Raw genomic sequence first — 18250 nt, forward strand, 5'->3', positions numbered from 1 at the left:
GATAAGATAATCATTGTACTTGGTGTCAATTATTTTCTATACAGACCAAGGCCAGTGCTGTTTTACCCTGCAGGCTAAAGACGGCTCACACCACCACACCACTACCTCAATTTAGGTCTCATTCAGAGCATCAGCCACTTCCAAAAGTAAAGATTTGGTAAAATGAACATGGTGATGTTGCATTAAAATTTAATTTCTACATTGTTAACACTGAGGCCAAAATGTATGAACTACAAAATCACATTTTCACAGGTGCAGATGGGTTTAATTGAAAGTTGGAAGAATGCACTGCCCTCCATCTAAACCGACCTGGATGAAAGCTGTAGCCATGGCCCGTAGTCTAGTTCCTGGGTCCCCAGTCCTGGAGAGTAGATTGGGCCAGGTCTGCTCCACACAATGGGCCAACTCAGCTTTGCCCAGAGCATGGCCAGGGATCAGCTGGGTCAACAGCATCCGCAGCAGCTTAAGAGATGCCTGGAACACCTACAGTACAAGACAGGATGGAAGGGTGTGCGGCCAGTTTATCCTTCATGTAAGATCAAGCTGATAAACAACAATGTCATTTTCTCATAGCTTTTGCTCATCTTTACTAAATGTGCAAACGTTTTAGGAGGGCATGGTACATGGTATATTCCAATTTAGATTTTAAATGATGGATGGATTTAAATTGCAGATGGTTTAATTATAAGGCATTTTCATCCATACCAGATAAACAATTTAGAATTGCAGTACTTTTGCAACATTGTACAGTACATTATACAGTAGTAAAAATACAATTTAGACAATTGGCTTCACAGGAAGAGTGGTCAAAGGCATTTATTGCAAAAGAGAGCTGTTAGACTTGTCTTGATTTTAGAGTTTGCATTTGGAATTTGCTGCTTGTGTCTGACTACATCAGGACAAAATAAGAGTCAATGCATGAATGGCCGCAAGTGGAACTGTATCACTTCACATAATTAATAATGGGACTGCTGATTTTCCAATTCAATCAGCCAATCGTAACCCAGCGGAGTATGGCTGTCACATGAAGACCAGACTGAAAGCCCCAAAAAAGGCCTGAAACAGGCATTCATTAAAATAGGCTGCAGTACAGACTAAGCAAAGAATCACCATGGAAGATACCCAGCGTCTGGTGATGTCCATGGGTTGCGGACTTAAGGCCTATATCCGTGTCAATCAACAGTATCTTCTCATGTGTCAACCCTGTATGTGGTAGTGAGTCCCTGTGAACCCCAGTTTACAGTAGGAACGGAGAACCTTCAGATTGGCCTATGTACAGAGAGTGCATTCAAACAGTTTGTAGTTACATGCGTAGTAATCAGGAAGCCAGATGTCCAACAATACGATACACTGTATGGTTGATATACCATTGGGGTCAAGCTGGAATCAATTTATAATGCAATACCACAGAACAAATATTTATTTGAATCCAAACAAACATTGTGTGGATTATTGCAGCCTACTTTCTCATGGCAGTGAAACTGGTTAAAAGCCTAGCATTGTCACCAATCCACTCTAATATTTGTTTAGGGAAAGCCCTAGCAGCAAGCAGTGAGAATTTGAGCAGGACAGAGGCAGCATTATTAGATGGGCGGTCGGTGGGCAGCTCTACCTGTGACTAGCTGCAGTGTATTGCCCTATGGAGCATAAACAATCAACGATAAATGGCCAAAAGATGGAATTTGTCTTGAGTTTTATTTTTTGCTTTATTACTTTTCACAGCCAAAAGCATTTCAATACATAGGAACTCAGATTGTAAAAATGTTTACAGAGTCCACCATTCATCTAGTTCTTACCATGACCCACCACTGAGTTTATCATCCAGACATTTTTAGCTGACAGCAACAACTGACAAAATTATTTGTTGCCTGCCTTGAAAACAAGGACAAGGCCTTTCATTAACTAAATCATTCAATATTGCTGTGACAATACAGACTTTCAAGGGAAAATCCTGCAATCGTTCTGGGGGAGGGCAGGGGGAGGACTATGTTGTCCTTCCCCTGCCCTCCCCTAAGAATTTTGAATAATGTCATACATTTTGTGAAGAAAGCAGGTATGATCAGGCACAACCTTAAGCCTAGTATTTGATGCATAAAGCTACTATCTAACAAAGAAGTCAACAAAATAGCTGGTACACACACAGGAAGATAGAAGTCCCACAGAGCCCTGCTTGCTGTGTGGACCATGCAACCATTTATGTTCTACATTATTCAACGGTATGCATTTAACTTCAATCTGGGCCAAGTGTGATTCCTAAAGTAGAATCTCCACTTTTCCTCAATTTACAGTTTACTTATTCCATAGCATTGGGTTTGTAAAAGCAGAATTTTTCCACATGAGATCATCTGGATAAGAAAAGTATCTGTAACTAAATAAACTTTAAAATCTGGACTGTTCAGGCTACAAAGTCACGTGACAACACAGTTAAATAGTGAGATTCTCAGGAATAAGTCAGCGTTGTTCGCAGTCCAATTTTGTAACGCTTAATTGCTGTTGTCAGATGGATTTAAGACAATTCAGTCCATTATCTTCAATCCATATACACAAACATTACATTTCAAAACATCATTCCTTTTTGACTACATTGCATTTACTTACAACATTGAAATAAAGGCCTATTTAATTAATTTTGTTAATGTAATGATCAATCATTTCAAGAGCTCTACATAAAAATGGCCTGCATTGGTTGGTGGCAAGAAACAAGTCGGTATTCAAAAAGTATCATGTGAAAGCATGACAATAACCCAACTGCAATGTGGGAAAAGGAGGGCATGAGGGCAACATATGAGTTTTTGGACAAACATTTTGCATATGCCTCACAGACCTAACACTGCCCATTCCTCAACACACATCATCCCTGCTCTGATATATGGTGGTGGCAGTATCTAGCTGTGGGATTGCTTCTCACCTACAGAGGCTTGGCATCTTGTTAAAATTTTAAGAAGAAAAATACAATTCAATGAGCAAAATACAGGACATACTGCAAGACAACCTGCTTAAGTACATAGTTGTCAAGACTTAAAAGCAGCGCAAGGTGTCTGTACCAAATATCAATATGTGGGGATTGAATACTTAAGAAACCAAAATATTTTATTTGTATGTATTTTTATTCTCCAACATAAAACCAATGCCACCATACAATACTTATTTCAGCTGTCAGTGTTTATTCAAATAAAATATCAAAATTGTTACATTTCAATGTACCACTGTTATTCAGTAACATGAAAGAATTTGTCCGGGGTTAAAAAACTTTTGAAAGGCACTGTGTGTTGCTGAATTTTAAATCAAATTACTAAATTATACACTGCAAGTCTATTGAACAAAAACTAAATCTTAGGTTACTAGACAAAACAGTCAAAGGGCTTCGAGTTATCTAACTAGTAATCAAAAAGTTCCTAGATCAAATCCCAGAGCCGGCAAGATAAAAAAATTGGTTGCTTGTCGTTGCGCAACAGTTACCCAATTTGTTCCCTGGGCACTTAATGAACCAGTTCCCTTCCCCGTTTCAGTATGGAAGGTTTGGGTTAACAGTTTAAATGGAACTTGTGTTTAATTAACAACTACATTTAAAAAAAAGATTTTCATACAGTTTCAAAGTCAGTTAAGTTACTCAAATACCTTGATGTAGCAAGTCAGGGTCACTTATTGTCTTAGTGAACAGGATGTCGAACCTACAGTAACAAACTGACTACTGAGTATATGAGGAATATTGTGGCTTTTGGAACTCACAGATGATACTTTATCCTGAAGGGCCTTCTTGACCAGAAACACTGCTGCTCTCATCATGTTCCGCAGTCCCTCTTTGCTCGTCCCACCTGATAGTTCAGTCAGCTTCTTGTAGACAGCCAGCAAGGCATCTTCCCGGTAGGACCAGGTTTTTGAATAGGCTGCAGCCACCTGGCGTGGTTGGAGAAATGGACAGCAAGTCAGTCAGTCAGTCACTCTTTGCACATTGATGAAACAAAATCTGACTGGGTACTCAGTGTCTGTATTTGTGTGTGTGTGTGTTGTGTGGTGTAAGTGAGTACATGCTTGTGTGTATTTCTCTCACCAGTCCGTCTCCATACACTTCAATGGGAAAACTGGCCTCTCTCTTGGCCCTCTCTGTGAGGGGCTCAGGCACCCCGGTCACACCAGTGCTACGTTGGGTGGTGGCCATGGGAAAGGAGGGAAGAGAGGACTCCTTTGGATGGCAGGTCACCCCCTTCCTCTGATGGGCAGGTAGGGGTCTCTCATCATAAGGCAGGCCAGTGACCTGTGCATTTTATATGAGACATCAATGACAATGTCAAAATGTGTATTCCAGCTCTTGATTAAAAATGATACATTTACTATGGTGTTTATACATAGTATTAGTGTAACAAAAGTTTTAGTGCAAGAGCCTAACCCGTGTCTAGTCTAGATTCTAGACTTGATTCAGAGACACAGCCAAAATGGTGTGTGCCAAAATCAAGTATTTGGTACATTGCCTAGAGAAATAAAGCACTGGTGAGCTCAATGGCAAACAACCTGGTACACCTACGGAGACCTTAGTGGGTGACTGAAGAAGGTCTTTAGTAGTTGACACATTGATAACGGTCCAGATCAGGAACACTCCAGAGTTATACTACCTCATATGTGAGACAGGATGGAGGTAATGCCTTGGATTGCGAATGTAGACATAACCAGCGGGTCCCTGTCTGAGTAACTGTCTGGTTCCCAATCCCCTATATAGGCAGGTGCCCTGATTAAGATCTGAAAGGATGTCTGAACATGTGGTAGGTCACGAACAAATGCATGGCAGTCGTTCACCAGGAAAGATACCAAGACCGGTTGTCAGCGAAGTATTTCAACTGTGTCCGGCCATCATGGTGTTGTTTATGGATTTGTTTATTTTTTGCTCCCAGTTTAATGCAGTAGATGTTGTCTTTGTGGATTAGTCCAATCACATTAGTTCAATGACACAAATAAAAAATTATTGTGATGTGTAACGTAAATCAGTGTGGAATTAAAGGCGATTGCTCGTATTTGGACTCACGTCTATCCTGGGCATGGCAAGTTGGGCTCGTGGTGTTGGGTGAAGAGAGCACGGAAATGGGCTGACAGGTTTGGGGGAGATGGGCTCCAACGTCTCTGTTGTTGGGTGTTCCTGCTTTCTACCCCTCCTTGTTTTCGTGACAACCATTGTGTTGTGCCGCAGTGGGGAAGGCACCTTAGAAAAATCCTCGGACTGTAGTGGTGACAGTGACGAAGACATAATTCTCGTAATCTAGTCAAAATGACAAGAGCAGAGGAAGGGGCGTTCCAAGTCAATCAACCCCGCCATGTTGGTGGGTTTCTGGGACTACTAAATGACATTTAAGGAAAGACAATGGGAATGGGGATGTTTAGATTTGTCATTCAAAATCAATCAAAATGCTATAATTACCATGGCTTTGAAAATTATAATGTGGAAAAACAAATATTTGGGACTGATGATATTTGAAAACGTTACATTTGTTCACACAACACATATTCTAAAGGAGTCATCCATCTGTAATGAAAAGTGTACAGTATACTAGCCCTAAAGTGTACTAGGCTTTTTAACCCAACCTACCACAAGGAGTAACTAGAGCACGCAGCTCTATTCAACGTTCCCCTAACCAACCCAGGATGATGCTGAGCCAATTAGCACTGCAATAACTACAACAACTACACTAAGAGACAGTTACTTCTACTGCTGCATCATTCGGGTGCCTCAAGGACTACTGCCACAGGGAGCAACATTTATTATGGTCAAATCTAATCAACATTGCTCAGTGAAGGCATGTCTTTTGATTTTATTGACGTCAATTAATATGACCGAAGAAGCCATACCAAGCCACTTACTGTGCCGGCGTCCAGCAGGTTGTGGACCTCCAGTTGATGGTATACTGTCATTCTGTACTCCTCCATCTGATCTTTCTTCTTCTTGGCCATGTCGTAATCCTCTTTCTCAATGGCACATTGTTTCTCAACATCATATCGACCCATGCGCTCCCCTACCTAGCTCAGTCACAAAAGAGGATGGAGGGGAAAAAAGTGTGGTTCGGAAATTATTCTCTCCATGATTATTATTATTTAAATTTTCTGTTTTATTTTCATGCCCATGAAGGAAAAAAGAATTCCCTCAGACGTTGGAAAAAATTGGCAAAATGACTGCATGAAAAACCTGGTGCGACAATTCGTAAATTACATTCACTTCAAAACAGGGAATTACCATGTGCACAGACAACAAAATGGCAACAACTTAACTTACGGGCCCAAAGGCTCAAAAATAGTGAGCCTTCTCACTACAGAGAGGGTACCATTCAGGGCCTAGACCATACAGCAAACAAAAATGTGTCATTAAGTCAGCCGTCTGCGTCATAGTCCCCAGGAAGTCTTTATGACTTGGGCAGACTGTGAATTTCCATAGAACTAAACGTACTAGCCGTGCCAGGTAACACAGATATTCCCATGATATAATGCATTAGCTACTAACGTGACAATTAGTTGTAGACATTTGAAGTAGCTGACAAAGTGATGTAAGTCCTTTCTATTAACCCTGTTTCGGTGTAAGACATGCCATCAAGGTGCTATGGAAGAAGTGTTTCAGTTTAACCACCTTGGCAACAGTGGTATATAACCCGCTAATTTGTCAGGCTAACAAAGGAGTTGGGTTTTGGACCTAACCGGTCTTTGGTTACAGAATGTCATATTGTTTGACACAACAAAAACAAAACACTCACTTACACACCACAGCCTTCACTGCAGCTGCTGTACTTATTAAGTATTCATGGTTGGTATGACAACTGTGAACATACAGTATACAAGGCTGTTTAAATCTTCATCTTCTTGCTTGCGATTTCATTCCCCAATTCCAAAACAACCCCTAGTCCCTACCACTTCATGAACGTAGATGGGGAGGCACATTATAATTAATATGCCAACAATTTCCATCATATTACTTCAATCTACATGCAGCAAACAATTTCATACAGTATCTACACATGCGCCAATAAGGCCACACGATATTAGATCATATTCCTCTTTGACTGAGAAAGGCCCTAATACCTTCTGCAGGTCAGCGATAGCCTGCTTGAGTGTTTTGGCAAGATCGAATCTCTCCTGGCGGACCATTTCCTGCTTCTTGTCATCCAGTAGCCGAATAATTTGAGCTACCTCAGGGTCCTGGTACATGTCAAAAGCCAGATCATCCAGAGGAGAGACGGAATCACACTTCCTGAAAGAGACAATTGGATTTTTTTATGCAAAGAACATAGCTCAGTTCACACTTCCAGATGACAATGTATCCCAAATAGCTGTATGTCTGTTTTCTGTGTGTCATTAGTTAAATATGCTACACGTGTTGGATCGCAAACAAAACTTTGAACTATCCTCAGTATTGTTAGTAAAATACAGTACATCTGTGGGATTTTTCTATTTAGCTTTTTGAAAAGAATGTAAATGAAATTCTCAGAGTCTTACTGAGTAATTGACAACTGTTCCAATTCAAATATCAGCTGTGTATTTATGTAGCCTGGATTCCTGAGTTACACTTTACCTATTGTAACCTTGACCAAATCTCACTTAGACCATAAAAAAGGTTAGACACTTTACTGGACATGTGAATTTCCAGGCTAATGGATTTTTGTCACACAGCACTTCACAGGACAATGAGCTTTAATCCTTTACCCAATGTATGTTCCATCCAAGGCTTTCTCGTGCTGACTGCTGTTGAGGTAGTGCTCAATCAGCGGCTCTCTGCCAGGCTGGAAGGAAAACCGGTACAAACAAATCACGTGCAGCTGATTCAGACAGAGAACCACTGTGACATTGCGCTAAAGCCATTTCAGATTTCAGATTAATTTTCATGTATACATTCTCTGCTGCTACCTGCGCTGCTGGTGAATAGGAGTCAAAGTCACATTTATCAAAGACACACATTTATCAAATGCACCGAATAACAGCGTCATTCTGAACAAAACCAAATGATTGTGACATGGCACACGACATCTACGCAGTAAGAATAAAAAATGATGCAGTGCTGCGGAGCCATTGTCAGTGACCTTTCTCTACGGCGCACAGGGACCAAGAGAATGAACATTAACCAGGACTTGATAAGAGGACTGCTTAGCTATTCAAGCACTTCTCCATCCCTCGCAGTACGACCCACTCAGTGAGAGACCAGGCACTTTGCAGTGTATGTCTACACCTGAATGATACGACCAGACCAGGGGTTCTCAAACCCCTCCGAGGACCCCCAGCCATCTCACCATTTTGCTGTAGCTCAGAACGATCTCACGTGAATCGACCAGTCAGGGGCTTGATGATTAGTAGACAAGTTGATTCAGGTGTGTTCGCTCTGTAATAAGATCTAAGACATGGAACGGCAGGTGGCCCCAGGGAGAGGTTTGAAAACCACTACTCTACAGGCTCCGTCTGTACAATTCCAACATACATGGAGGAGTGGGAACACTGAACCTCTGAGAGATAACCAGGCCAGCTAACACAATGGCCACACTGCAGGTGCTTAAAAGTGGGATTAGAGAGCAACAATGTGAAGCTTGTTCCGTGGATTCTGCCTCTCTGTGTGTTGGAGAGGTACGGCTGGGCCACTTGATGTGCAGGAAAGATGTCCTCAGACACTGATCTCTGGTCAGTTTTGCATTTTCCACAAGAATGATGATGGTTAGGATTGGGGGTGGGGGAGCTGATCTCAGATCTGCAGCTAGGGGCAGCTTCATCCCACAGCCTTGTGCACAGGTCTATCTGATTACATAGGCTGAGGCCTCCTCTGTGATTACTCTGTCCTCTGAGTCTGGTTACCACATTCCTGCCCCACGCCGTCACAGCAACCACACAAGCACACATGCGCACAAACAGACCCCAAGACAAGCACCAGTACAGGTACACACAGTGAACACTACGCAACCAGGCAACACTGACAACAGAAACCCTGTTTGCAGGCTGTAGTCTGTGAGCGTATTGTAAACACTTACGAAGACACAGCGTGCACACAGCATGTAAACAGTGGAGGAAAAGCCTTCTGTTTTTATTTTATGCATAAGCGTATTATGGACAGACATATTATAACTTAAATTAGAACTTAATCGTTCAATATTTACGAATAATGTCATCTGCAGATCAAAGTAGGCAAAATGAGTGACTGATTGGTCACATGAAACACTACATGTACCATAGACTAGCACTTCATCTACGCTCATGGACATGGTATGAAATAAAGTTATACTTAACAAAAACATCCCTCAAATAAATGGTTGTGTTTGAAAGAATCAAAGTGATGGCCGACTGATTAATTTATAAAATGACCTGGTATCATAAAGAACAACCTACACAAAATTATTGGTAGATCAATGTTACTAAAGCCTTTGGTAACCTTACACAAACACAGCGGCTCCATCTGGTGTTTCACAGAAGAACTTCAACAAAATACACAGTAAAATAAAACATGACAAGTTATAGAGCTCTCACTTACAATTGTGTCAATAGCATTGGCATCCACAGAATCTCCCAAAACATTTATGGCAACCAATGCAACCTGAAATGATAAAGAAAAGTCTATGGAAAACAAACAATGAAATGTAAGAATGAGGTGCTATGTAAGTTAAACAAGCATGTTGAGGATGAAATATGATGTGTAATACCAATAAGCTGGGATTGAATGGGAGTTCAATATTGTACCTGGTTGTAAAGGTTGTATCGATTAACATGGTTTCTATGAAATGTTAAACGGAGGTAGGTTCCAATAGCGTCCACGTGAACCGACTTCAGCTCTCGGGCTTTGAAGCCCGTTTTCTCATTGTCCGATAGAGAAACATACCTATGGCAAAAGGTTGCATACAACTATTACAGTATACTTTTGTTGTTAACAACAATGTAGTAGATATCAAAATATTAATAATTCTAGAACAATATAGTTACTTAATCATTAACAAATGATTGCATGTACAGCATGTATTTATTACATAGTTGTCAAGCGAGACTTACAACCTTACAAGCTCTTCCTTTCAGCTGAGAATGAGCCTTTCCTGTGTTAGTCAAACATCCCTGTTGGCTGGTTCTACTGACTCACCCTAGCCTGCGGAGGGGCCCAGAGAGGCCAGGTGAGTCCTCTGGTAGTCTGTCCCCGATGTGGAACTCTATCTTGCTAGAGATAAGGTACTGGTGGGCCAGCAGCTGCAGCTTACGTACTCGACTCCGCTCTGTTAACTGCAGAGTGACCTGCTGAGGGTATGGACAGACCCTGTGGAAGGAAACACTTTGGTAGGAAACACTGTGGAATGAAACACTGTGGAAGGAAACAATGTGGTTCTACAATTGTTTTCCATCACTGGAAAACAGATCTAAAAGCTGCACCTGTGTCTGTGAATGCCAAACAAGCCTCTTGCCAATTTCCCATCATTTCAAGGGTCTGCCGTTGATAAATCAGAGGGATAATTTTTTACACTATGACAGAGTTAATGAGAGAAAGGAGATGCCATATTTTAAAGGATAATTTGCACGACATTTCGGTTTACATTAGTATTTACTGACTGATAAGCTGAGGGCTGGATTAGATGGATGTGCATGCAACAGTGGACCAGTCCCTTATCAGTTTCCACTATCCAGACTTAAAATTCAAAGGCTACATTAGGTCGCCGACATAAAATATATTTGGCCACACAAAACCAAATAATAATGGCTAATAATACAGGCCATTTTCTTTATCCACTTCAATTTCTCTAGATAACTAAGCAGGACAACGTTTTGCGGAGTCGAATGTTTTCGAAACTGATGTAATGTTCTATTGGAGCATTACATTTTAGGCTTTTTTTATGGTTCCAGGTATGTGAAATGTATCCATATCAAACAGAGCATTTTGTAGATGTTTGAAGTCACTGAAACAAAACCTTCATTTTAGTTTTTAGTCAAACATGAAACATAAAGGGAAAGGAGAGGGGACCATTTGGGGATTCAGCACAAGTTCGTTCATGTCTGTCTCTACCTGGCAGATCTCCAGCCATTGACAGTAGGTGCATGGACCATCAGCTCCTTGGCACTGAAGTTATCTTCATGACTGGATGAGCTGACCAGGGTGAATCCTATCTTCCGGGGCATCTTGCTGCTGCACACTGTGAAAGATGGAGAAATATAATCTACAACTGAATATCATCTGACTGATTTGAAGCACCTTTCACTATTAAATAGATTGGTTTTGGTGGTATTCAGCGTAGTGAGTAAGTGCATAGGTCTAGTAACCAAACATCTGATGACACCGTGTAACACATTTTCATTTATTTTTTGTTCTTGGGTAGTAAGTGTTATTTCCTAATTGCTTATGCCTCAAAATGATAGAAAATGGCTATTATTTCACATATATTTTGTTTTTGTGACCAGGACAGTGATATTTTGAAATATACCTATTTTCCAGAACATTCCAGATAGATTCAGTGCTGAGTAAACTTGGAGCAACTTTTATAAGTTTTTAGAACTTTCCAGTAATATAAATAGTAGTATAAATACAGGATTACAACAGCATCAAGAAACATGATGAGTACGGCTGGGAGGTCATAAGAGACTTCAAAATGGTGGCATTCCTGATGGGTCTCCAAGGCAGGATTTTTTTCCCCACGCGATCTTTGCCTTTGGGACAGCAGGGACACCAAGGCACACAACCACAGGTGAGACTGGCCACAGCAGACTGAGTTCTCTGTGGGGAGGAACAACGTCAAGTGGGAGCCACTGGTGGACCCCCAGAAGGTGCTGATGCCACCACTGCACATCAAATTGAGCCTTATGAAACAATTTGTCAGAGCTCTAGATAAGGAGTCGGCAGCCTTCAAGAACCTTCAAGACTTCTTCCCCAAGCTGTCTGAGCAAAGTGAGCACTTCCACCAGAATATACTGGACTTTTAAAACCACTACCAAGGACAGCATAACGAGAACATGATGGGACATTTAGGGGCTGAAAAGTGATTTACAGCATAATCATGCATTTCAAAAAATGGCTCACTTCTAAATCTTTTGTAGTCATTTTTTTATTACTTTAGTATAGATAGATGTTCATTTGGATTCATGTGTTTTTTTTCTGACTTCATGTGAATGAAAAGACAAATTTGCCTGTTTTCTAATTGGAAATAGGTACATTTCAAAATATCACTGTCCTGGTCACAAAAACAGCCATGATCTTTACTTTTTAGACATAAACAATTATGAAATAACACTTACTACCCAGAAACTAAAATTGTGTTACATAGCGGATAAGTCTAAAACATGTCACTTGGCAAAAGGTCATTATCTTTCCAAGCAAGAATGTTGAATACAATTCTATTTAAATGTTTTTTTTACCAGCTGTCTATCCTGTGTCCCCAAGAGGACATGGAAATTGAATATCCACAGTCAAAGCTACTTTTTTTTTTTTGGGGGGGGGGGGGGCAGTGAGTGAATTGTCATTGTCTCCTTATATATGGATTTAGGCAGACAACTGGGTAAAGTATGTTAAATTATGTTAATTAAACATTCAAACTGTGAAGGGATGTTAATTCAAGTGTTAACAATACTGTAAATATTGTTGTTTGCAGTATGGTTTTGTACACAAGATGCATTCCTTCATATCAGTGAAAACATAAAAAAAAATAAAAGGTTACATTACTAGTCTACATGCCTTAATATGGATGGGTCTTGCTTTTACTTCAGCTAACAAGCCGAACACAGTCAAACGTTATGAATGTAGATCCATTATTATTTGTATTGATTGGAGTTCTAGCCAATTCAAGCCTGATGCATTGAGCATGTAGAAGTCTGTCATTTTTATCATAGCCACTCTTCAACTGTGAGTGGCAGAATCTAAAACAAAAATCCAGAAAATCACATTGTATGATTTCTATGTAATTAATTTGCATTTTATTGCATGACATAAGTATTTGATACATCAGAAAAGCAGAACAAAATATTTGGTACGGAAACCTTTGTTTGCAATTACAGAGATCATACATTTCCTGTAGTTCTTGACCAGGTTTGCACACACTGCAGCAGGGATTTTGGCCCACTCCTCCATACAGACCTTTTCCAGATCCTTCAGGTTTTGGGGCTGTCGCTGGACAATATGGACTTTCAGCTCCCTCCAAATATTTTCTATTGGGTTCAGGTCTGAAAACTGGCTAGGCCACTCCAGGTCCTTGAGATGCTTCTTACGGAGCCACTCCTTAGTTGCCCTGGCTGTGTGTTTCGGGTCGTTGTCATGCTGGAAGACCCAGCCACGACCCATCTTCAATGCTCTTACTGAGGGAAGAAGGTTGTTGGCCAAGATCTCGCGATACATGGCCCCATCCATCCTCCCCTCAATACCGTGCAGTAGTCCTGTCCCCTTTGCAGAAAAGCATCCCCAAAGAATGTTTCCACCACCATGCTTCACGGTTGGGATGGTGTTCAAACACGGCGAGTGGAGTTTAGACCAAAAAGCTCTATTTTTGTCTCATCAGACCTCATGACCTTCTCCCATTCCTCCTCTGGATCATCCAGATGGTCATTGGCAAACTTCAGACGGGCCTGGACATGGCTTGGCTTGAGCAGGGAGACTTTGCATGCGCTGCAGGATTTTAATCCATGACAGCATAGTGTGTTACTAATGGTTTTCTTTGAGACTGTGGTCCCAGCTGTCTTCAGGTCATTGACCAGGTCCTGCCGTGTAGTTCTGGGAGGATCCCTCACCTTCCTCATGATCATTGATGCCACACGAGGTGAGATCTTGCATGGAGCCCCAGGCCGAGGGAGATTGACCGTCATCTTGAATTTCTTCCATTTTCGAATAATTGCGCCAACAGTTGTTGCCTTCTCACCAAGCAGCTTGCCTATTGTCCTGTAGCCCATCCCAGCCTTGTGCAGGTCTACAATTTTATCCCTGATGTCCTCCCACAGCTCTCTGGTCTTGGCCATTGTGGAGAGGTTGGAGTCTGTTTAATTGTGTGTGGACCGGTGTCCTTTATACAGGTAACGAGTTCAAACAGGTGCAGTTAATACAGGTAATGAGTGGAGAACAGGAGGGCTTCTTAAAGAAAAACTATCAGGTCTGTGAGAGCCGGAATTCTTACTGGTCGGTAGGTGATCAAATACTTATGTCATGCAATAAAATGCAAATTAATTATTTCAAAATCATACAATGTGGTTTTCTGGATTTTTGTGTCTCTCACAGTTGAAGTGTACCTATTATAAAAACAGCAGACCTTTAAATGCTTTGTAAGTAGGAAAACCTGCAAAATCGGCAGTGTATCAAATACTTGTTCTCCCCACTGTAGAACCTAAGCAATTTGGCCTAAAAAACTGTTCGTATTTCAGGTCCACGCCTCTGGCAGTGTCTACGATGTTCTTCATGGTTCACTTCTTGCACTGACCCCATACTCTATTTAAATGCAATGATGTTGCATTTGCAGCCGGTATCTCCCTAATTCACCTTTATGCTGATTACACTACCCTGTATACAACTTGCCCCTCACTGTGCTGTCCAATATTGCTTTAACAACAACAAGCATGTTCTCTTTGACCTCAATCTACTCCTTAATAGCAAAATAAGTAAAAGTATGCACTGCAATCAGGGCCTTTGTCAACCTGACTGCATCCCAAACACGGACGCCCTAAATGTGAGACTAAGTTAGAGTATGTTGACACCTACAAGTATCTGCTCATTATCATTCAATACCCACAACCAGTCTGAAGATACATGCAGAATTGATTTCTTATCCCGTAATAAGACATACTTCACCCACAATTCCAAGTATACCAATGTAAAATGACCATCCTGTCAATCATCAACTATGTAATTCATCACACTCCCATTTTACTTGCCCCAAAAAAATCTTTACATTGACCTTTAACTGTCCCCTACTAGATACAGTACACAACGCCAAACTCACTCAAACCCACTCCTTCAAAAGTACAAAAAAGCAGCTTCTCTGATTGTAATCAGCACAAATCGGACAGTGTAGTGGGTTCCGTCTGTTCGTTCCTGTGTTCACGTGTCAGGCGATTTATCCGGAACTACATTGAATCTTTTGACCAATCTTAGGTGAATGTGTCTTACTGCTGAGAATGTGCATTTTCAAATTAAGTTGATTGGCCATTGCAGAGACCTAGAAACTCCAATAACATGTGTGCTTGCATAGTTGTTCATAGAAAATGTGCTGACCCCACTAACGGACGGATCTACACTCTAGGTCCCCGGACCAAAGTGTCTGATTTATATTAATCCAAAGCACTGGTACAGCCTAAATGTTGTAAAAAACTATACCATGTACTTTTATATCAAGTTAACATCCAGTAAAATACATTGTCACTTAGCAAAGGCTTTGTTTTATCCCATCTGACTTACAAGGCTAAGAACAATCATAGCATACACCACCTGCAAGATAACTCAAAACACCAATAATAATAATTAGCAATATACACTCACCTAAAGGATTATTAAGAACACCATACTAATACCATGTTTGACCCCTTTTCGCCTTCAGAACTGCCTTAATTCTACGTGGCATTGATTCAACAAGGTGCTGAAAGCATTCTTTAGAAATGTTGGCCCATATTGATAGGATAGCATCTTGCAGTTGATGGAGATTTGTGGGATGCACATCCAGGGCACGAAGCTCCCGTTCCACCACATCCCAAAAGATGCTCTATTGGGTTGAGATCTGGTGACTGTGGGGGCCATTTCAGTACAGTGAACTCATTGTCATGTTCAAGAAACCAATTTGAAATGATTTGAGCTTTGTGACATGGTGCATTATCCTGCTGGAAGTAGCCATCAGAGGATGGGTACATGGTGGTCATAAAGGGATGGACATGGTCAGAAACAATGCTCAGGTAGGCTGTGGCATTTAAACGATGCCCAATTGGCACTAAGGGGCCTAAAGTGTGCCAAGAAAACATCTCCCACACCATTACACCACCACCACCAGCCTGCACAGTGGTAACAAGGCATGATGGAGCCATGTTCTCATTCTGTTTACGCCAAATTCTGACTCTACCATCTGAATGTCTCAACAGAAATCGAGACTCATCAGACCAGGCAACATTCTTCCAGTCTTCAACTGTCCAATTTTGGTGAGCTTGTGCAAATTGTAGCCTCTTTTTCCTATTTGTAGTGGAGATGAGTGGTCTTCTGCTGTTGTAGCCCATCCGCCTCTTCTATCAGCTTGAATCAGTCGGCCCATTCTCCTCTGACCTCTAGCATCAACAAGGCATTTTTGCCCACAGGACTGCCACATACTGGATGTTTTTCCCTTTTCACACCATTCTTTGTAAACCCTAGAAATGGTTGTGCGTGAAAATCCCAGTAGATTGTGAAATACTCAGACCGGCCCGTCTGGCACCAACAACCATGCCACGCTCAAAATTGCTTAAATCACCTTTCTTTCCCATTCTGACATTCAGTTTGGAGTTCAGGAGATTGTCTTGACCAGAACCACACCCCTAAATGCATTGAAGCAACTGCCATGTGATTGGTTGATTAGATAATTGCATTAATGAGAAATTTAACAGGTATTCCTAATAATCCTTTAGGTGAGTGAATTATATAAAATTAGATGCATAATATTAAAAAGATTAAATATCTAACACACGCTGCTAGTAAGAGGCCCTGGTACTGGACGTGGAAGGAACCAGGTATGGGTTGTGGAGGACGGGCCCTGATATGTGTTGAGGTGGAGCCCTGGTAGTCAAGGGGCACTTAATTTGCTGAAGGGTCCACATATTCGAACCATTATCGGTTATCAGGGTGCCTTGTAGCCCCTAATGGTCAGAGGCCCCTGGGCTCAGGCCCCATTTGCCTGGTCCAAAACCCGGCCCTGACCCCACTAAGCTACTGTGAGTATGCGGCCAGGTGGAGGCTATACTCATTCAAAACAACACTATGGTTTATTTAATTCTAAACAACTCAAGAATATAGAAATTTAATATCAACAGGAATATGATTCCGATTAAATGCTTACTAGATTGCTATGAAGAATTATCATAACGACTGAATGCGGTGAGGGGGCATAGACGAAGCTGTGTATCGACGGCATTCGATTTTTAACATGGGTGCCCGGGAGCATCAGCACCATGCCCAGATTTAAAATTACAGTTCAACACAAAACTAAGACGACCGTGAGCACGTGTAAGGCTTGTTTACAAATGTGTACTTAGTAGGCTATAATTGTTTAAGAATTACGCATTATTTTTATTAGAGAAAAAGACAAAAGTAGTAAGATCTGATCTTCACTGAAGTCGATTTCGCTTTCAATTATAAGAACAGCAAATTAAAGCAAACTAGGTATGTGGCATGCTTACGTTTTTGAGTACAAGCACATATATTTTCTTTTCAAGCAAAAGAATCGTCCTTCCCAGCTTTGACACTATGACGACACCAGCGGGTTCAAAACCGGGTGTCGGAATAAAAATCTACGTGTCGGGGTACATTGGACTGACCTAGGTATGTAGATTAATCCTGTTTTAGCTAATTACAGCAAGTTAGCTAGCTATCTATTAAGAATGGTAAAACTCGTTTAATTGATATAGTTCAATACAGCGACATCTAACGCAAAATAATATCACGGTTTTAATAAAACGAGCTTACAATTTAAAGTATGGGGTTTGTAGTACAAATCTCTTACCATTCACATTGCAAAAATGTTGACAGCTTGCGCAAATTCTATTTGATCTCCATAACCACCACTGACAACAACCAGTAGCTGAGATGCGCTTGTGCAGCTTAATCCTCACCGCGAAGGATTGTGGTCCATGAAGTTTGTAGACCGCAATCAAGTGTATGGTTATTTATGCAGACAAGAAACGACGTGGAATTTTGTCAGATATAAATACGTGCCTTTAGAGCCTTAGCTCTAGCCAATTAAGCCTTAGCAATATCAATGATTTATTGAATGCCATTGGTTAATTGAGACAACGGGGGTATTTCAGAAAGCTGGTTTAGTAAAAACTTGACTCAAAGATGGAAACTCTGGTTTCAAAGAGACAGTTCAGCGTTTGTCTGAGTCAGTTACTACGGCAACATATCATTCCCTGATGATTATCTGTTTGAGCTTTGCCATTTTTCTGAACAATCAACATTTATCTGAACAATATTCTCAGCCCTCATGAAACATCGTGACATCCTCTCAGTTCGGTGATGCTGAGCATATTTCCATGGCAACCGTCTGTCGGGCTGTCAGAGATGTGACTCTTGTACTGAAACGTTTACTGTACACTTTTGTTGTGTTCCCAAGTCACAGACCCAAAAGAC

General features: G+C 41.1%; 1 protein-coding gene across 5 annotated transcripts in view; it reads right to left on the reverse strand.

Moving 5' to 3' along the window:
- Window positions 1-17805, reverse strand: part of cep104 (centrosomal protein 104) — a 45932-nt gene extending 28127 nt beyond the window's left edge. The window contains exons 1-12 of one of the 5 annotated variants that reach the window (XR_004576612.1): window positions 17625-17805; window positions 10988-11114; window positions 10076-10246; window positions 9685-9823; window positions 9479-9541; window positions 7675-7751; window positions 7054-7222; window positions 5836-6003; window positions 5018-5248; window positions 4052-4255; window positions 3730-3897; window positions 310-483 (exon numbers count right to left, since the gene is read on the reverse strand). Coding sequence is in view for 4 of the 5 variants with exons in the window: in XM_034295965.1 (XP_034151856.1) it covers window positions 310-483; window positions 3730-3897; window positions 4052-4255; window positions 5018-5248; window positions 5836-6003; window positions 7054-7222; window positions 7675-7751; window positions 9479-9541; window positions 9685-9823; window positions 10076-10246; window positions 10988-11100 (1677 nt within the window). In the remaining variant the exon portion in view is untranslated. The remainder of the gene's footprint in view (window positions 1-309; window positions 484-3729; window positions 3898-4051; window positions 4256-5017; window positions 5249-5835; window positions 6004-7053; window positions 7223-7674; window positions 7752-9478; window positions 9542-9684; window positions 9824-10075; window positions 10247-10987; window positions 11115-17624) is intronic. The other 4 variants (XM_034295965.1, XM_020051977.2, XM_034295966.1 and 1 more) reach the window with 4 other exon arrangements.
- Between the last annotated feature and the right edge of the window lie 445 nt (window positions 17806-18250).

Source organism: Esox lucius, chromosome 12 (assembly GCF_011004845.1).
Source record: "Esox lucius isolate fEsoLuc1 chromosome 12, fEsoLuc1.pri, whole genome shotgun sequence".
NCBI lineage: Eukaryota > Metazoa > Chordata > Actinopteri > Esociformes > Esocidae > Esox > Esox lucius.